This window comes from Thamnophis sirtalis, unplaced genomic scaffold (genome assembly GCF_051295495.1).
Source record: "Thamnophis sirtalis isolate CommonGarterSnake01/CBP01778 unplaced genomic scaffold, rThaSir2_p1.2 scaffold_3, whole genome shotgun sequence".
NCBI lineage: Eukaryota > Metazoa > Chordata > Lepidosauria > Squamata > Natricidae > Thamnophis > Thamnophis sirtalis.
Window position 1 is genome coordinate 14,671,831 of NW_028261383.1, and position 20,471 is coordinate 14,692,301.

General features: G+C 39.1%; 1 protein-coding gene across 1 annotated transcript; it reads right to left on the bottom strand.

The window, feature by feature from the left end:
* Nucleotides 1-4,019: 4,019 nt before the first annotated feature.
* LOC148047257 (vomeronasal type-2 receptor 26-like) lies at nt 4,020-19,854 on the bottom strand. The gene is made up of 3 exons (XM_087708012.1): nt 19,495-19,854; nt 16,594-17,388; nt 4,020-4,121 (listed from the first exon to the last, which is right to left on the bottom strand). The coding sequence occupies exons 1-3, from the start codon at nt 19,852-19,854 to the stop codon at nt 4,020-4,022; spliced, it is 1,257 nt and encodes a 418-aa protein (XP_087564138.1).
* Between the last annotated feature and the right edge of the window lie 617 nt (nt 19,855-20,471).

The following is a 20,471-nucleotide window of genomic DNA, read 5'->3' on the forward strand; positions in this document are numbered from 1 at the left end:
TGGAGACACCTGGGAGGGGCAGGGCAGGATGAGGTGGGCGGGGCCAACCAGGGGTAGGATTTGGAGGTTCTCCGACCTGGCCATATTGTTAGCAATGGGTTCTCTCAAACCAGGGCAAACCCGTTGAGGGTGCTACTTTGTTTGAGAGGAAAATAAAAATAAAATTATTATAAAGATGGTGGTTGTAAAAATAGTAAAAAAAATATTAGAGTTGGAAAAAGAAAAAAATTAAAGAAAGTTGTAGAGATATATACTTCCAATATACTTCACAGCAATTATTACGTACAATTATATTTTAACCTTTCTCAGTAAATTTCATTGCGTCTCTCATCTTTCTTGACTGATCTTCAAAACCATATATTGCAAGTTCAAAGGTTTTTTTTCAATTTTTACACCAACATTCCCTAATGGGCTTCCAGTTATCAATAAATATCAATATTGCTCTTTCTCTAATCAAACTATTCAATTTGTCAATTTCCTCAAGTTTTGTCACAATTATTCTGTGATGCCAAATCTTTCCAACTTTATGAATATAGTAATCTTACCATGGTAATCATATGTTGGAATAATCTTCTGTGGTAGTGTTCTAATTGTTTATCCATCAATCTTAAAAAAAACATTCTGACTTCAATGGAACATTTATTTTTAAATACTCTGGATCAATGTATGCATTTGGATCCAGATTTATTTATTTTTTAGCTTTTTGTATATGTCTACCAAGCATGATCAAATTTTCCTTCATGTTGTTCAAATTTTAAACTCTACAAAGCTGTCCAATCCAAAACCCATGATTATTGCAAAGAAGTCCCCACCACTAAGATGATCTGTTGGCCTATAATGGTTTGATGGCTTTTCTCCATCCTGTTCCAGAGTCAAGATGTTGGCTCCAAACTCAGACATCCTGAGATTGGCTTGGAGCTGGTAAGACCTTGATGCCTGAATTTGAGAGATACCTTTACCCATCAAGAGGGACTTCTTTACCCACCTGAACACAGAGATCACTAAGAAATTCAAGTAAAGCAAAAAGCATTTATTAAAGGGAGAAGGGTTTCAAATATTTTTATAGGGTACAGAAACAAATGATACATAAAATTGACCTATGTGATAAACCAGAAAGTAAGTGATCAAACCAGTTTCAATTTATTTTACTACTGATTCACTGTGTGCGCAGGCGCAGGAGCAATGCTTCTGTGCATGCGCAGAAGCCTCTGGGTGGTTGGGCGGAGTCTCCCACCACACAACTACCAGTTTGCCTGATCCGGGGCAAACCAGCAGAAACCCACCTCTGGATCAAATAATAAACGACATTGATTACATTTGAGACTTGAACCAGAGAAAACATTATTTCTACATAACATTCCACAATGGGAAATTTATGGATTACCTTAAGTTTCCTGGCGGGATTTCTGTTGAAATGTGCAAGTGTTTTCAAGTACTTTCAAAATACTTACACTGTAGTATAATTGCTGGAAAAGCAAGTCCTCATAAGTACCTAAGAAAGGATCTAAAAAGGAGAAAAAAACAAGTTTTCTTAACATTAAAAAAGAAGCATGGACTGTCATTAGGAACTGGAGGACAAAACATATGAAGAACGGTTGCAGGAATTGGCTTTATTTAGTTTAATGAAAAGAAGGATGACAGCAATATTTCAATATCTAAGGGGCTTCACAAAAGAGAGGGAGCCAATCTTTTCTCCTAAAAACCTGAAGGCAAAACATAAAGCAATAAACGGAGAAAAATCAAGGAGGAAACCAACCTAAAACTAAAGCCAAATTTCCTGGCAGAACAATTAACCGGTGGAATGACTTGCCACTAGAAGTTGTAGGTACTCCGAAACTAGAGGTGTTTAAGAAGGTATTGGGCAATCATTTATCTGAAATGGTAGAGAGTTTCCTGCTTGAGACTAGAAGACCACAAAGGTCTCTTCTGTTGTGGTCCGCCAGCAGCCTGCAGAGCTCCCTGCAGAGTCGGATAGCGACGAGGTTGAGAGGGAACATGGGCCAGTCCTGGAGTCTGAGGAAGACTTGGGCGAGGGCTCTGCATCAGAGGCAGAATGGGGGCCAGTTATGTGCTGCCTCCGGAGCCTCCAGAATCAAACAGCAGCAAGGCAGAGGAATAGGCTCCCCTTGTTCCCAGTGTGCACATGTGCAGAGCTGTCAGAAGGCAAGAATAGTTAAGACAGAAGGGAAGACTCAAGAGTAAGGCTTGGAGGTGATTGGCCCCTCCCATAGGACATAAAGGAGGAGCAAAACCACATGAGTCTTTGCAGGAAGCGACTTGGTTCATGCTGGTCAATTTACCTTCTGAAAATACGTTTGGGCTCTTTGCTTCATGTGACCTTGCCAAGCTAATTGCCAATTAAGTCTTTGGCAATGTTTCAAGGAAGATAAAGGTGGATGCTTATCAGCCTTATCCGGAAGGACTTTGGCAGCCTGCTGTAAAACTCTTTACTACTATTTAGAACTCACTATGGGATGTGAATGAATATAACTCACAGCCTTTGAAATAAAAAGAGGTTTTTTTGGACTTAATTGTGTGCGTTTTACTGTATCAGGAAGCCTAAGTCAGAACACCTTCCAACTCTGTTAATCTGTTATTCTGTCAGAACTAATAGCATAGTTTAAAATGCTAATAAGGAAGCTTGAAATTCAAGGCAACACTATAACTGTTAAAGAGATAACCTGGGAACTATGGACCAATTTCCCTATTGAATCATGATGATAAAGTGTTTACATTAATTTTGGCCAATAGATTAGAAAACTGATGACAAAAGTTTATTCACGAAGATCAGTGTTTGTCTTATCTAAAAAAAGACAATGTGAGAATTGTATTGGATAAAAGGGAATTTAATGAAAAACAAGCTAGGTTAATGTTTCTAGATGCAAAGGAAGCAATGTGGCATTCTGAGAGAAATGATTTAAAAAGATGAAAAATACATACATACATACAGACAGACAGACAGACAGACAGACATATGTTTGAATTCAAAGTTCTGAAAGATATGGACTTTGGTAAAGAAAATTATAGCAATAGCAATAGCAAGACTTATATACCGCTTCATAGGGCTTTCAGCCCTCTCTAAGCGGTTTACAGAGTCAGCATATTGCCCCCAACAACAATCCGGGTCCTCATTTTACCCACCTCGGAAGGACGGAAGGCTGAGTCAACCTTGAGCCTGGTGGGATTTGAACAGCCGAACTGCTGAACTGCAGTCAGCTGAAGTAGCCTGCAGTGCTGCATTTAACCACTGCGCCACCTTGGCTCTTCCAATTAAAGAACTAAGTTGATATATATACATTTCAGAAGATTCAAATTATGATTAATGGTGATCTAACTAAAATCTGATATTCAGAAGGGGTCCTTTGTCCTTTTTGTTGTTTATTTTGACTCTTAAAGTGTTGATTTATCATGGCCCAGGAGAAAGGAGAGAGAAAGGGGGCTCCATTAGGTTAGTTGCCTAGCAACAGAGTCAAGATTCGGATCGGTGACACTTGGCTGCAGCAATATTTCAAGGAGAAACAGCCTATATAAAAGAGACTGGGTTTCCTCTCTTCTCTTTGTTGGAAATTATATTTAATACTCAAATGTGTGAATCGGGGTATGAATTTTACTGTTGAACCTTAGATGCTTGGACTGGCTGGCATTTTGATCTTGGACCAAATTTGACCTTGGATCAACTTTAGATGACTCTTTTGAAAGCTCCTCTTTGAAAAACAGATTTGGCAGGCAAGCCCTGGCTTTGTTGGATATATCATTAGAAGAAGATTCTGGTTCAGATCCAGGCTGGGTCTTCCAAAGAGCACCACAGTGCAAATTGCTTGAGGCAGAGCTGGAGTTCATTTGACGTGGTCACTTTTATAGAGCGGATTTTCTATTGTCCCCAGAAAGCACATGAACTCAGCCTGCCTTCTGGTGGTTACAGAGGATCCAGTAGGGAGGAAGGTCTGGCTTCAGTCCTGGGGGAAGGTTTAATATTTACATTTTGTCATCCAGTAGCTGTGACCACGAGGATGGGGAGTTTATGCGAGGAAATGTGTCATTTGAATGAGGAACTTGTAACATCCATTTTCTTCCAACACTTCACAGACCTCAGGGGAATGGGAATACTGATTCCCATAGAGCTATTAAGGAGATGAGGTTGAGACCATAAATAAATAAAGTAAATAATTTTGAAGAAATCTGCTAACCTTTCGCAGAACCCAGGACATCACTCATATCTGTCCTCTCTTAAACAGTTGTTTAAGTCAAATGTTAGCTAACCTAAATACTGAACAAAAGAATTACCAATAGTTTAAACAGTTACTGATGTAACTGGTCTCTCAATAGAAGAAACCTGAAGGAGCTGCTTTTCACTGAGGAAGGAAAGATTTCTCCTAACACAAGTACTCTTGAAGAATCCACCAAGTTCTTCTATCTCTTCCAATCTCATCCTTCAAGATCTTTTTCTTATTCCTCTCATTATGGAAGAAAAACAGCAACATGTTCAAAATTAAATGTGTCTTTAACATGCATCTCTATCTAGATGCTCTGGATGAATACAGCATACTTTCTCCAGAGTTACTTACCTTCCTGAGTGGATGAATCATGAATCTAGAATATGTTACCATTGAAAAATATTATTTTGGCTAAGATAATGTACAAAACAAGAGCTTTCCATCATTGCTTCATTTTCCTTTTATACATAAGACAATTTGATTAGACACAGAGCCTCTCCTCACTTTCACAAATGTGTAGCAGAAACCCACAAAGCAATGGGGATGGTGTCATGAGAGGATATGACTGCTTTGATCCTTCCCCACTCTGGATCCTAGAGCAATGACATCTGAAATGGCCACAGTGAAAAGCATTTCTTGAATTCCATGATTCATACCTCCTCAGCCCTTATTCTTAACACTGGCACACCACAGGGTTGTGTGTTGAGTCCCTTACTCTGTACTCTTTATGTACATGACTGCATTCCCACTCATGCCAATAATATTATTATTAATTTTGCAGATGATACAACAGTGGTGGGATTCATCTCTGGGGGGATGAATCTGCCTATCAAGATGAAGTAAACCGGTTACTTTCATGGTGTGGAGACAATAACTTGGTCCTTAACACCAATAAGACCAAGGAGGTTATAGTGGACTACAGAAGGACTAGATCAGATAATCCACCAAGGCTGCCAGACATCTGAGGACAGAAGAACAACCATAGCACAAAAGAAGCGAGCACTCCACAAAGCCAGATCTGCAAATTCTGCAACAATGGTAGCAGAACATTTCATGCCTGTATAGGCCTTACCAACCACTTGAGGACATATCGTGGCTAGCCCACAACCTGATAGATGCCAAGGTCCTCTTTGAACATGATGGACAAACATCATTAATGGAGACGAAGTGAAGCAAGTGGCCAGTTTTGGGATGTTATCTTAAAAGAGGACCTGACCTGGGGCATTCACATTGCAGCACTGGTCAAAAGGGCCCAGCAGAGAATATACTACCTGAGACTTCTCAGGAAACAACAACTGAATGAAAAATTGGTGGTGACCTACTGCTGTACCATAGAGAGTATTTTAACTTACTGCACCTGTGTATGGTTTGCCAATTGCACAGTGGCAGATAGGACAGTGCTCCAGAGGGTTAACACCATTGCCCGGAGGATCATTGGTTGCGTTCTCCCCTCTTTGGAAGAGCTTTATAGCTCCTGCAGCCTTAAGAAAGTTCAAAACATTCTTAAAGATCCATCTCATTTTTTAACTACTACGTACCATAGTTCATAGCAGATGGTACAAGATAATAAAAACAAGGACAAACAGCTTCTATCTCAGAGCAGTAACTATATTGAATTCGACTGTATAGTGTTATACTAATGCAGTATCAGGGGTATTCAATTCAATTGTATAGAATGTGAAGGATGTGTGTTTTTGTTTTATTTTTATAGATTTCTTATATATGATGTACATTGAAGATGACATTTAATTTCATTGTACGAGATGCAATGACAATAAAGTAAATAAAAAAACATAAACAAAATGGTTGGATCTATTGTTCCATTCACTTGAACAGATACAGAAACACACACACACAAACCTGTGCCACTTTGTAGGTGCCTACTAAGGTTGACATCTGGATGGAGATATCACTGGCAGCTGCATCAAGAAGAGCCAAAAGGTTGTCCTTCCTTCCACAGCTGTAATTGGGAACATTGGCCTCTCCAGTAGAGAGCATGTCCAGCAAAGCTTCTGAAGTGCCAATTGTGTTAAAATAGTCATTCTGGATGTTGTAGCCAAGGGTGAAATTTTGCAGGTACCATCTATTCTTGCTGACCTCTTCAATAGTCATAATGAAGCGGGTGATTCTATGCATTTCATCAAATGTCTTACTGTAAAATAATGTTCAAGTTGATTTATTTCTCTTTGGATCTATACACCTGTTTTATTATTGTTCAGAAGATGGTATTGAGATTAACCTCCACCAGGGTTAAAAGTTACAAATATATCGTTTTATAGTATGGAGGAAAGAGCCAAGGTGGCGCAGTGGTTAAATGCAGCACTGCAGGCTACTGCTAGATCAGCAGGTCAGCGGTTCAAATCTCACCGGCTCAGGGTTGACTCAGCCTTCCATCCTTCCGAGGTGGGTAAAATGAGGACCCAGATTGTTGGGGGCAATATGCTGACTCTCTGTAAACCGCTTAGAGAGGCCTGAAAGGCCTATGAAGCGGTATATAAGTCTACTGCTATTGCTATTGCTATTGCTATTGCTAGTAGGGCTGATATTCGTTTCTCCAATAACTCGGTTTCAGACTAATTCAATCATTAGAGTAGAACCACCATAAAAAGAAGGTGGCCAGGAAAAGCAATTTCATAGGTGGGCAGGAAAAGCAATTCTACAAATAACCTGTTGTCTTTTTCTATAAGAATCAGGGAATGGCTATCAGTGAGATGTCATAAAAGTATGGAAAAGGGCAAAGGAAACTACAGCTCTTTTAATCATTGTTTTAAAGAAAATTTAGCATTCAACTGATAAACTCTGCCCTGGATAGGGACGGGGAAACAATCTGGACTTCTTTCAGGCGTTCCCCTTGCCCCATCTCTGGATTTGAGTCTCTTCTGCAAAAGGAGACAAAAGAGGGAAGCCGTGAAAATCAAAAGCATTCAGGAAATTAGACAGGTCCTGTAACATAGGAGTCAGAGAAATAAAAAGAACAGAACCGTAAATGGAGGAAAGGCAACTCCATCACACACATTCATGACTTACGAGTGAGACTTTTAATTTGGAGCCATGTTGAAAGGCAACATTTCACGTGATATTCTTGTTGCACAAAGGACTACACCAATGAGATGGTCTCCTCACCTATAATAGCTCCATGGGTGGCTTTCATCTCGATCCTCCAAACTCAGTGGGCACTTCAGTCTAAGCTTCCCAAAGACTTGCTGCGACACCAGAAGCATCAGAAGAATAAGAAAGAGGCCCATAATTCATAGGGTTGAAAGAAAAAGAAGAATGAGAAGAATTCAAAACACTCTACAATATGGAAGGGCCAGTGACTTTCCCAATTCACAGAGACAAACTGACTTTCATCTTGAAAGGAAAGAAATTTACATTCAAAAGCACAGCTCCTGCCTGTCCCAAAACTTGTGTCACAACAGACTGTGATCTGATGCATATATTCTTTCCTGATGCAAGACCTTTGCATCTTGCTTCAGTCTAATGTTTACATCACTTGAGCAGCAGAGGATGTGCCAAACCCAGAATTGTGACTGAGAAACAACTTTTCCTCTTGGGATCCTAAACTACTTCTCGGTCCCATTTGCAGAGGAGAAGCTGAAAAAAAAATCACAGATACATCCCTGGAGGAACTGTTCTCTAGTTGTTATCCTTCCTTTCAGGACTCATCCAGGAAATGGATGTAGATATATCAACAACCTGGTAACTTTTGCTGTCCTTCAAGATGGTATCTCCTCCAAAGTCTCCTGGGCAAGGTTATCCAGAGCTATGGAGGCAATCAGCCCCTTGAACCCTGTCTAAAGTTAAAACCAGGCCTGTTTGTGATTTTCTTTTATGTTAAATCTTCGTTTCTGTACCTTAAATTGGAGCAGATTTTAAAATTCCTTGTATCTGAAGTGAAATTTCATTTCCAATCTGTTCTAGAAATAGAACAGATCAGAAAAATCAGGGTTTGGATGAGAGGTGACTAAAAGGCAGGAAAGTGATAGCTTGTATCATTGCATAATTAGAGAGAAAGTTAAAGGAGGGATTGAAAGTTTTTTTCCCCTTGACATCTCTGTGTTGTCCTTCCCTATTCATGTTAAGACACTGAAATCCTCTATATTTTGAAGTTTCTTGGTTTGTTAAATAAAGAGTGGACTTTGAGGTCTGTAGGTGAGAGGGTGGCAGTGTCCTCAATGTGGTGGATGGTGAGACTTGATTTCTTCCCACATCCACCCAGAAGGTAGTTTGAGGGGACCTGGGATTTGAATTGGCCTTTTTTACTTAAAGTTCTGGAAGATATGCACTTTGCTGAGAATTTTATTCAAGGAATTTAGTGTCAGAAGACTCTAGTTATGATTAATGGTGATCTAAGTAAATCATGTGATATCTAGAAGGGGACAAGCCAAGATTGTCCTTTGTCCCCTTTGTTGGTTATTTTGGCTCTTGAAGTGTTGACTTGTCATAGCCCAGGAGAAAGGAGAGCAGGAGGGAGGTTCCGTTAAGTTAGTTGCCTAGCAACAGAACAAAGATTCCGATCAGGGACAGTTGACTGCAGCAACTGTCAACTTTGAATCTAAACTGGCAGCAACCATTTTTTCTATTCCACATGGAAGATTCAAAAAAATTCAGCACTGCCCACCATGGAGGAATTGGTTGGTGAAATGGACAGAATTTGCTGAGATGGACAAATTGATTTCTTTTACAGGTAATCCTCAACTTATGACCTCAATTGAGCGCAAAATGTAGGTGGCTGAGTGAGAAATTTGTTAGGTGAGCTTTGCCTCATTTTATGACTTTTCTTGCCACATTTGTTAAGGGAATCCCTACGGTTATTAAATTAATAACATGGTTGTTAAGTGAATCTGTTTTCCCCATCAACTTTGCTTGTCAGAAGGTTGCAAAAGGAGATCACATGGCCCCGGGATACTGCAACCTTCATAAATATGAGTCAGTTTTCAAGCATCCGAATGTAAATCAAAATGAATATTAAAATGCTGCCAAGGTCATAAGTGTGAAAAGTGTCAGTCAAGGCATACCTGAATTAAAGGGCAATGTACCTTTATTGGTGACTGAAACACCCTTAGTGTCTTTTTTCATAAAATGTCCACAAAAATCCTCTTACAACATGCTTTTAATGATTGGACAAGAGAGACTATTTTTAAAAAGAGTTACAATGTAATTTGAGAGAGGGAGGGAGGGGGCAACAAACAGGGCAGCAATCTCACCTCCTCTGAGATTGCTGCCCTGTTTGCCACCTACAAAATCCCACAAGTATGTCTGTAACGTTCTGTGTCCTGCTTCACACACTCTTCACGTGTTGTAGGGATGAGTAGAAAGAGATGCAATGACTGAGCAGAACGAGCAGGTAAGCACTCCCACAGTCCACATTTCCATCTGCAAGAGGAGAAATCACATGCTTCTTCACAACAACCACTATCTCTATAATAATTTATAATAATGAGCAATATTAGGTTGATGACCTTGAGATCGTAGGTCCAATATGACAAAGACCCCAATTGCAAATAAGACTATCATACAACTAAAATAATGGCATTTTTACAGCTCCCTGCAGTTATACAATTATTTGTGATATATAAACAAGATTCCCACTGTATAAATGTCACATTTAAAATATCTTGGTGGGGTATTTTCAGGGCTCAGTTATGGGCACAGATAGATATGATAATTCAACTACTGAAAAGAGCTAAATGGCCATCTTCCAATTAGCTGGAAAAGGCTGGAGGACACTATTTTCTGACTGGCCTTCAATTTTTCCAAATCTTGCACCATATTCAAGGTTTGGATTCTTTGAGAATTTTGAGAGGGTGAATTCTTAAGTTTCACATTTTTGCATTTGTTTTGGCCATAAGCTGCTTCTTAGTATTCAAATCTGGCCTCAGAAGGATAATGTAGCACTTGGGGATGAAGATACAGCCCAACAGACCAGCACTGGAGGACAAGATGGAGAAGACCTGAACAGCCACCATGTATTTCCCTTTGGTGCTCAGATAGGTGGGCACAAAGGTCACCCAGACACTGCAAAAGACCAGCATGCTGAAGGTGATCAGTTTGGTTTCATTGAAAGCTCCAGGCAGTTTCCTGGCTAGGAAAGCCACTGTAAAGCAGATGGCAGCCAGGAAGCCCAGATAACTGAGGGTAGTGTAGAACATGACAACAGATCCTTCATTGCATTGCAGGATGATCACTCCAGGCTGGGAGTGAAAGTCAGAGTCAGGGAATGGGGGGGAAGCTCCAAGCCAGATGGAGCAGATGATAATTTGGATAGCAGCAGAAGAAAGGATAATGGAGTTGGCCCAGCTCTTCTTCAACCATCTCTTCACTTGGTTTCCTGGTTTTGTGGCCAGGAAAGCCAGCACCACTGTGATTGTCTTGGCCAGGAGAGAAGAAACGGCAACTGAGAAAATGATGCTGAACACTGTTTGTCGGAGAAGGCAGGTGGCTTTCCTTGGTTGACCAATAAAGAGAAGAGGGGTCAAGAAGCAAAGCAGGAGGGAGACCAGGAGGGTGTAAGAGAGGTCCCGGTTGTTGGCTTTGACAATGGGGGTTTCTCGATATTTAATGAATAAGATTAAAACAAGGCCTGTAGTTAGGAACAGGAGTAGGGCAAAAGAGTTGAGTATGAAGCTCAAATATTCTTTATAAGACAAGAAGATTATTACTTTGAAGGTACATTGAACTCGGTCCTCATTTGGATATTGATCATCTGGACACTTGGTGCATTTTTCTGTATCTGAGAAAATAAAAAGACAATACTTCCTTAAAATTCTGTCCTTTACATTTCAAGAAATACCTTCTTGGGACAACAGCTGATACCAGCAGCATTTTCCAAGATTATTTCTTAATATCTCCTCAGAATGAAGGTAGCAAGAACATTATTTTCTAAACCATATAAAGCTAAGGTCTATGAAATTGGGGAAAATCCTAAAACCTTTTCTTTGCTTTCCTGTGTAATCTGCAGAATTTTCATAGTAACCCAGATTATTAGAAGTAAATACTCAGTTATAAATAATCAGCTTATTGGAGTCCTTCCAGATGGTACTTAGTACCGTACTGGACTCAGAGTATGCCTATCTTCTGAAATGTAGTTGACTGGCAGAGAAAGATAGTCCTGCAAATAATCTAGAATGATTACTGTGACCAGTGGTAATATTGATGCAATGAGATGCCTCAATAATTGTCCACAGCACCTCATTATGGACCAGTGATAGCTTCCAGTGATCCAAAAGGGGAGGCCCATGTAAAGAGCATTGCAATAATCCTTCCTGGAAATGGTCCTAAGACTATTCTCTCAGTTTCAAAGAACTTAAATGTTTCTAGAAAAATAAACATGGAAAGACAGATCCAAACTAATAAACAGAATCAGTATTTTCTTTGGCAGTAGCAAAATTTGCCCAAAATGCCATATTTTCCAATCCCTATCAAGGTCTTTACGATTTTTCATTTTGTCCTTTAACTTTCACTTTGGTGAAAATTGTTCTGGATGAATCCACTTCCACAAGGCCTGTCCTTTCCTCCAGTGTCACCCACCTTCCTGAGTGGAGATGGTCCCCTCTGGACAAGGAACACAGTCGTAACAGCAAAATGGCTCTCCTTCTCGCTTCTGCTTGACAAATCCAGGATGACATTTTTCCACACATTTGGACTGAGGAAGAGACTAAGTAGAAAAACAATGAATTCTGAATTATGGTAGCACTAACCATCTTGACTTGGTGACATGCTCTCGAAATAAAAGTGACTGCTCACTTTCTAGTACTGTAGTACTATGAGATAGAGGTGAGGTTATGGGAATGTGTCCCTCATAAAGTATAAATCAGGAAACTTTTGCTGCAGCACATATGAGTCATGTGAGAGAATGTCTGAAGCTCAGCTAAGTATCCAAGACAAGGTCCTTTCTGTTGAAGAACTACAATTAAGTAACAACTGCCATAAAAGAACAAATTAATTGTTATTAATTAAATTTGGAGCCTCCATTCCCCCCCCCCCCCCGCGCGCGAATACGTTAAGGAAGCTAACAATATCAACAATTGCATTCAAGGGGTTTTTCGATGAAGTCTCCTCTTACAAGCCAAAGCCCAAATCTAAGCAGCATTTCCTTCTAAATTGTCTTTTGTTATTTCAGATAACAGGAAAGGCTTTTCTCTGAGTCAAAGTTGTGTTTTCGATTTTCAATTTTCAGGGTCAGGGCATTGTCACTCAGCAGTCTAGTCATTTTGACACCATGTCAACAAAACTTCTTGGACCTCCTTCATAGGAGCAGATGGCCTATTTCACGATCTCAGAGGAGTGAGAGATTGTAATAGGTAACAACTCTGGGTTACCCAGAGTTCTGGGTTGCTTAAAAACATCTTTCCTTGCCCTTTCATGGGACACCAATCGGTTCAAGGTAAATCCTAATTCCAAAGCTAATTTCTCAATAACCAAAACCATTCTTGATTCAATTTCATCTGACTCAGTCCAATTCTAAACCCAGGGACTGGTCAACAAATGTATCTTCTTGTTGGGTATTTGAGGACAAGGAAGAAGCAAACCAAAATCCCTATTAATGAAGCAGTGGTGGGTTCTGGACCTCAGTGTAACTGGTACGGTGTAACGGTGCTGGGCGTCCGCCATATGAACATGTGCAGTGCGCGCATACATGTGCGCAGTGCATGCATACATACTTAGCACCTGTGACTCTCCAGCTGCTCGGCGGAGCATTGTGCAGGCACTGTACACTCCGTGTGCGGAAGCCCCGAAAACTTCAAATACCGGTAAGGAGCACGGGCAGGCGGGTGGGCCCTCCGGAGCACCGTACCGGAATGGTACATGGTGCTCCTGGCAGGCACCGGTACATGAAGGCATCTCTTATTAATTTCATGCAGTTTCTCCATTTCAACACTAATCCAGGGTACATAGGCTTAGCCCAATGAAATGGATCAGAACCCTTTGGAAAGTAGAGAAAAGACATCAATATTTCTCCTACCCTGTTGTGCAACTTTAGCCATGACATATGATATTGGTTGATAATAATTCTCTGTCTTTCAAAAGTCACGATGTGGTCTTTCCTGAGATTCTTCTTGTGAAGAAACACCCAGTTAATGAGCTTCATATCAGCCTTTACATCTCCATTTTGGTCCAAGTACAGTTCGTATTTGGAAAAATTGCAAAACTCATTCTTCTCCAGAAAGGGATGGAACTAAAATGGGGATATCAAAGAATTTCAAAAGCAACAAATTTGGTAACTTATCCCCTTTTTGTCTGTTCTAAACAGAATCTTTCTTTTACAGTTGTCTAACTTGCAAATATTCTTCGTAGGGAGAACACGTTGCTATCTTCAAAAAATGGAAAAGAAAACTTCAGCAAAGTTTGTCAATTATATATTGTCAACATATGTTTTGAAAAAAATATAATATAATTTTGTGTCAAATATATATTTTGTGATTGACAAAATATGTCAATCATAGGAAACTTTCTAAATCAGGTCACAAATAAATCCCATAAACATAACATTTATGAACTCCACGGGAACAATAAGTGATTAGGTAACATTTAGAGAATATCTATCATCCACGCACCCATCCATCCATCTAATCTATTTATCTATCATCAAATTTGTATGCTGCTCATCTCGTGATGTGAGGCAATTGTGCATATCTGAAAGGACAAATGTCTCATCAACTCTTTTGACACACAAATTAGGATGGACCCTGTCTGAGTTTCTCTCTCTGCGTATTATTCAGTTCTGGGCTCCCCCCCCCCCCCCCGATTACCATTTTTAACATATTGTGAGAGTGCTGGTGATATAATTTGATTATCGCAAGGGATTAACGAACTAATTTGTGATGTGATAATTAGGAAACTAATTAAAAGAGGAATTGATGGTATAATGAATGGTATAACAACTAAGTGGATAAAACTGACTTTAAAATTGTATTCTTTTCAAACAGATGAAGCTTCCAAAGAAATTTTTATGATTTCCTCATAGAGAAAAGTACATAAATAATATCCAGTAGAAAAATATCTTATTTAGCAACTAGAACAAACTGTGTTATCTCATATAAGAACAAAGCTATAGATAGGAGCTACAATGTTTATCTTTTATTAGCATTCCACTTGTACTTTTCCCATACTGTTAAAAACATAAAGTGGTCAATGATCATAATAAATTAGAATTAGTAGTATATTAATTTGGTTTGATAATAATCATATAATTTCATGATAATATCATTATTGATTTTGATGAAAAGGAATTGAAGGGCTACCCATAGGTAGCTGATAGCAAATTTGGTGTCTAAATGTATAATTTAGAAATAGATATGAAAAGATGTTTATCAAAATGAGCTGGGGAAAAATCCCTGAATGGAATTTAAAAGAGAAACAAGTACAAAGTCTTCAACATAGAAGAAGAAAAATGAAATCTAGAGGAAGAATGATGAACAATATCAAACTTGATAAAACTATTTGTGAAAATGATCTCAGAATAATAATTCATTACAAAACCAATGTGACTTGGCAAATGCCTCCATAGGCATCTCAGGAAGTGAATGTCTTAGTCCTGAGGAAAGGCAGAGGGAAGAACCATGTTGGTCTACTAGAGCAAAAAATCACAAGGGTGCTGAGAACATCTTTTCTGTTACTGTGAGAGGGACCTTGGAGGCCTAGTGGATGATCACTTAAACATAATCCAGCAATGTGTGGCAACAATAGCAGTAGACTTATATACCGCTTCATAGGGCTTTCAGCCCTCTCTAAGCGGTTTACAGAGAGTCAGCATATTGCCCCCAACAATCTGGTTCCTCATTTTACCCACCTCGGAAGGATGGAAGGCTGAGTCAACCCTGAGCCGGTGGGATTTGAACCGCTGAACTGCTGATCTAGCAGTAGCCTGCAGTGCTGCATTTAACCACTGCGCCACCTTGGCTCTACAGCCAAAGAAGATAATGCAATCCTTGGTTGTATATGGTCTTCTGATTGACCATGGGGTTGGACTAGAAATTTCAAAAGTTCAAAGTTTCAAAGTTTAATGAATTTATATGCCGCCCAATCCCGAAGGAATCCGGGCAGCTTACATAAAAACAATTTTAAAAGAATACTAAAAAAATTAAAATAGAAAGACAAAGCAAGTTAAAAAGACACAACATGCACTCAACCTTAGTGGGGCTGGACCTCATTCAAGAGGTCAACAGCCCCAGGCCTGCCAGAATAGCCAGGTCTTAATAGACTTTTGGAAGGCCAAGAGAGTGGGGAGGGTCTGGATCTTAAATTGTTGTATTGTCTTATTTATCCCCTTTCCCTTTTTTATTGTAAGCCGCCCGGAGTCCTTCGGGAGTGGGCGGCATACAAAACTAATAAAACCAAACCAAATCAATCTCTGGGGGTAGATCATTCCATAGGGCCGGGGCAGCTACAGAGAAGGCCCTCCCCCTAGGAGCTGCCAGACATTGTCTAGTCGACGGCACCGGAGAAGGCCCATCCTGTGTGATCTTATTGGACGCTGGGAGGTATGTGGCAGAAGACGGTCTCGTAGAAGACCTCCAAGGTCCCTTCCAGAGGTATTTTGATTGATTAATTAATTGATTGATTGATTTTCCAACTAATAGTGATGGAGAATAACTGAAAGATGTTACACAAACACTTAAGATCTGTTTAATATTATTCTAGACAATAGGCATGGAGAAATGAATTCATTTACAGTAGAGAAGATTCTGAATAAGAGAGGAGGGAAACTTAAAAGGAGTTTTAGTGTTCAGCCAGAGAAGCAGAGAAATGCAGCCATCTCTTCACTGATTTTCTTAATGCAAAGGCCGAGCAGCCATCAGTCAGAAGAGATTTAACTGGGATTCCTGCAGAGAGGAGATGTTGCGCTAGATGATCTAAGGGAATCCCTCAGATTTATGAAGGTAAAATTTTATGATAGCAATAGCAATAGCAGTTAGACTTATATACCGCTTCATAGGGCTTTCAGCCCTCTCTAAGCGGTTTACAGAGTCAGCATATCGCCCCCACAGTCTGGGTCCTCATTTTACCCACCTCGGAAGGATGGAAGGCTGAGTCAACCTTGAGCCGGTGAGATTAGAACCGCTGAACTGCAGATAACAGTCACCTGAAGTGGCCTGCAGTACTACACCCTAACCACTGTGCCACCTCGGCTCTATATGATGCTAATCACAAATCCATACATATAGGAATTTATTTTAAAATGCACACATCATTTAAATATTAGCAATCTTTAATATCAAATCTGCCATAGTTCCCATTTTTGTGAACATTATTGCCTGAATGATTAGATTGATCAAACTTGTTGGAGTCCTATAACACAAGTAGGTTGATATTGTTTCCATCTTTTTATTTTGAATTCCTTTACCAAAGGAACTAAATCCTTGTTGGGACTCCATACCTCCCATGGCTGCAGCCTTGGAGCCCTCAAATTCCCTTTGCCATCCTTCTGTCTACTCCTGAATCTGGAGGAATATGCAGCATTCAAGGCAGCGGCCAGAGTCTTAATGGCACTGTAATAATGGTGGAAATTCATGGCCCATGCCATGCTCTTTTTCTCTTGGGTCTCCAGTGGTGATTTCTCAGTGCATCTTTTCCGACCTTTGACGGAAAAGACATGTTTTGAAAAAGAACAGACATATGACTGATGCCCAGAGGGTGGATCCAGAAAGAAACCGTTTATAAAAGCATCCTTTATTGGCTGCTTTTTTCTCTCAAACTCAACAGTCCAGATACTATTCACGTATTTAAGGGCACTGTGGTCTCTCAGTGGATGTAGTCCGATGAGTGTTGTGATCCAGACTTTCCCTTCAATGGGTCCTGGCAAACGCCTAAGTATTAAGTGAAAAGGAAGAATTCTTTCCAAAGCAGCACCATATTCTATGTAGTGAATGTAGACATTGACTTGTCTCCACTTAGAGAGGGCATTGCTGTGGATTGCTATAAGTTGGGTTGTTGAGAAATATTGTGATATAACAACACAGATTCCACTCTTGACAAGCAAAGGAGTAAAAGTCCTCATGAAATTCTCTCCATTTTCTGTGTCTGAAGCAAAGAGACCAACCAGGGTCCATCTGAAATGGAAGAGCACTTGGACAATTCCTGGGTAGAGGATCCCTTTTCTGGGATAAAGCTGGTGATAAAAGGGCAATTGACTTTTATCATGCAGCGAATCTGAAAATAATTCAAAATTGATCTGAAAAAGCAAGGAAGAATTCTGTGTTATATTTGGGGTCAGATCAGTTCCAAAATGTTTTAGCTTTAAACAAATCCAGCTTGGCTCTCATGAACTTACTAGAATAGTTTATTGTTGATTAATCATTAACCCATATGAAAATAAAGAATTTTAAAAAATATATACCATTATTATTCAGACTGTATATAACAATAGTATAAAACCCTAAGTTTAAAAGAATAAGAATAAAGAATGCCAATGATATTTCTGTATCACAACTTATGGCATCAGACACACAGGTCCATAAGTCAATTAAAATGTTTTGTTCAAACAAAGAACCATATTGAATGTATTTTGATAATTTTGACTAAACAGGATATATGTTGCTTTAATATAAGGATCCAAATAGGTCATTTATCTAATATGGGGTCCAAGATTCACATATTTATTTTATATAGCTGACATTTAATTAATAGATGTGTTCTCTCTTTCTCTCTCTCTCTCTCTCTCTCTCTCTCTCAGGGAAGACTGACAGTTTCCATAGGTTTAATGTAATACTAATGTAAACTTAGTTTTGCTGAAGACTACATGCTGAGGGCTCTTGGTCAGGCAAAACTCTGTCTAAAGCTCGCTTGTTTTCCAACAATAAATTCTTTGTTTATCTACCTCCTCTCATATTATTCAAAAGGTTCCTAACATGTATTTTGACCACAATGTTTATTAGACCTATGGACCTGTAATTACTTTTTAATACCTCTCTTCCCCCCCTCTCTCTCCCCTGCCTCCCTCCCTCCCTCCCTCTCTCTCTCTCTCTCTCTGTCTCCCTGTCCCTCTCTCTGTCTCTCCCCCCTCTCTCTCTGTATATCTGTTTATCTATCGATCGATCGATCGATTGATCGATCTGTCTGTTTGAAAATAAATAATATTGCCATCAACCAATTTTGTCTCTTCTAAAAGACAGATTTTTGGAAGTTTGTCAGTTTCCATAGATTTAATGTAACACCAATAATTGGGCACTGGGTCTAAGACAGAATTTTAAAGTAACTCATGCATGCTTCCCTCCACATAGGTTTAGTTTTGTTGAGGATGGCAACCTAAGGGCTCTTGGTCAAATAAAACTCTGTTTAGAAAGCCTTCTTGTTCTTCAGCAAGAATGTCTTTCTTCATCTATTCACTCTCAGTCTTCTCAAGAGGATTCTAGCATATACTAGTTTAGCCACAATTTCTATTAGCTCAAACAGCCTTCTGCATGCGCACAAGCATCCCGGTGGTTGGGCGGGGCCTCCCATCACCGCTACTACCAAACTGGGCCAAATCGGGAGCCACCCACCTCTGGTAAGAATCATTAATATGTGTAAATCAATCTGCCAATAGATTATACCACCATTAAAGGTAAAGGTAAAGATTCCCCTCAAAGATGTGTGCTAGTCATTCTCAACTCTAGGTTGCAGTGCTCATCTCCATTTCAAAACTGCATCCCTTATACCACCATTAGGGATATATTTTTTGAATACTTCAGCTGGCAGAAAATCTTTCATAGTGGCTTTATTGCTCTTTTTATAGCTATTTATGATGAATTTCATCGTGAACATTTCATGATAAAAAATATTTGTCATGCTACTATGCTTGTAATTTTTTAAAAATAAAATAGTTGATTAATGATAATACTCCCTACAAGTTCATAAGTCATATTATCGTATGATATCTGATAATCTATCATAAATTCTTGGTATATTATCAGCTATAGGTAAGATAATTAATTTGAATTCTATCCCTGAATCTGAGATTTGTTTACCATTGAAAATGTTATTTTTGTTAAGATTATGTACACAATTTCCCATCTCTGTTACACTTTCCTTTTGTACAGAAGACCCTTTGATTGAATACAGAACCTTCCCAAGTATGAATCAAAAGACCCAAAGTAATGATGATGATGATGACATCACGAGTTGATGTCACTGCTCTGATCTTTGCGTCCTAAACAGCGTGGATCCAAATTCCTAACTGTGACACCTACAATGGGCTTGGTGAAAACCATATGAAAATATGGTTGGATCTATCACATATCAACCCACCAACTCATTCAAATTACAAAAAAAAAAAAAAAATAAACATAAACTTACAAACCTGAGGAACTTTGTAGGTGTCTCCTAATGTTGACATCTGGATAGAGATGTCATCAGCAGCTGCATCAATAAGAGCCAAAATGTTGTCCTTCCTTCCACAGCTGTAGTTGGGAATATTGGCTTCTCCAGGAGACAACATGTCCATCAAGGCATCTGAACTCAGAAGCGTGTTCAAATAGTTGTCATGGATGTTGTAGCCAAGTGTAAGATTTTGCAGATGCCTGGAATTATTGTTGACCACTTGAATATTAAAAATGTAGCGTAGTGTTCTAAAGCTATCAAAAGATATACTAAAATAAAGAATATTCATGTTAGCATTGTCATTAATAACAATTACAAAATCCTTTTCCAATTTAATCATTTTGTCTTCACAAGCCTTCTGAGTTTTAAGCCAACACTGATCCAAAATCAAATACAAGTGACAGTCACCCATCACCATTTCATTTTGAGAGGGAGATTATAAGGGTAAGAATCACAAATAAACCATTATTTGCAGCATTCATCTTCTGAGTAACCAGGATTCAAAACCATTCAATTATTAAAGTAGAACCATCAAAATACGAAGAGGCTATTTCATATGTGTTCTAGAAAAGCAATTCTAAAATCAAGCCATTCTCTGTTCCTATAAAGATCATTCATTGAATATGAATGAGAGGTTATAAAACAATGGGAATGGCATAGGCAGAGGCAACTACAACCGATTCAATACTACTTTAAACAAAAGTTGGCATTCAAGTCATAATACAGTATTAGACCAGGAAAGTTATAGAATTTGGATATTTTCAGCAGTTTTTTTCTGTCCCATTTTTGGATTTGAGATTTATTTTTTTCGCAAAATAAAACAAAAGAGAAGCAATAAAAATCAAAATTATTCAAGAAATTAGTCAGGTCTATAACGCAGGCATGAGTGAAATAAGAAGAAAAGAATGAGAGTGTTAGAACTGCAAATAGAGGGAATGCAACTCCATCACACTGAAT

Bases quoted from the DNA above. Each gene is read 5' to 3' on its own strand.
- LOC148047257 (XM_087708012.1), bottom strand. From the start codon at position 19,854: ATGATTAAATTGGAAAAGGATTTTGTAATTGTTATTAATGACAATGCT. The intron at 17,389-19,494 runs GTTTGTAAGTTT...TTGCTTTTTCAG, and splicing joins ACACCTACAAAGTTCCTCAG to ATCAATTTTGAATTATTTTC. The intron at 4,122-16,593 runs GTATGGAGTCCC...TCTCCTTAATAG, and splicing joins CAAGGCTGCAGCCATGGGAG to CTCTATGGGAATCAGTATTC.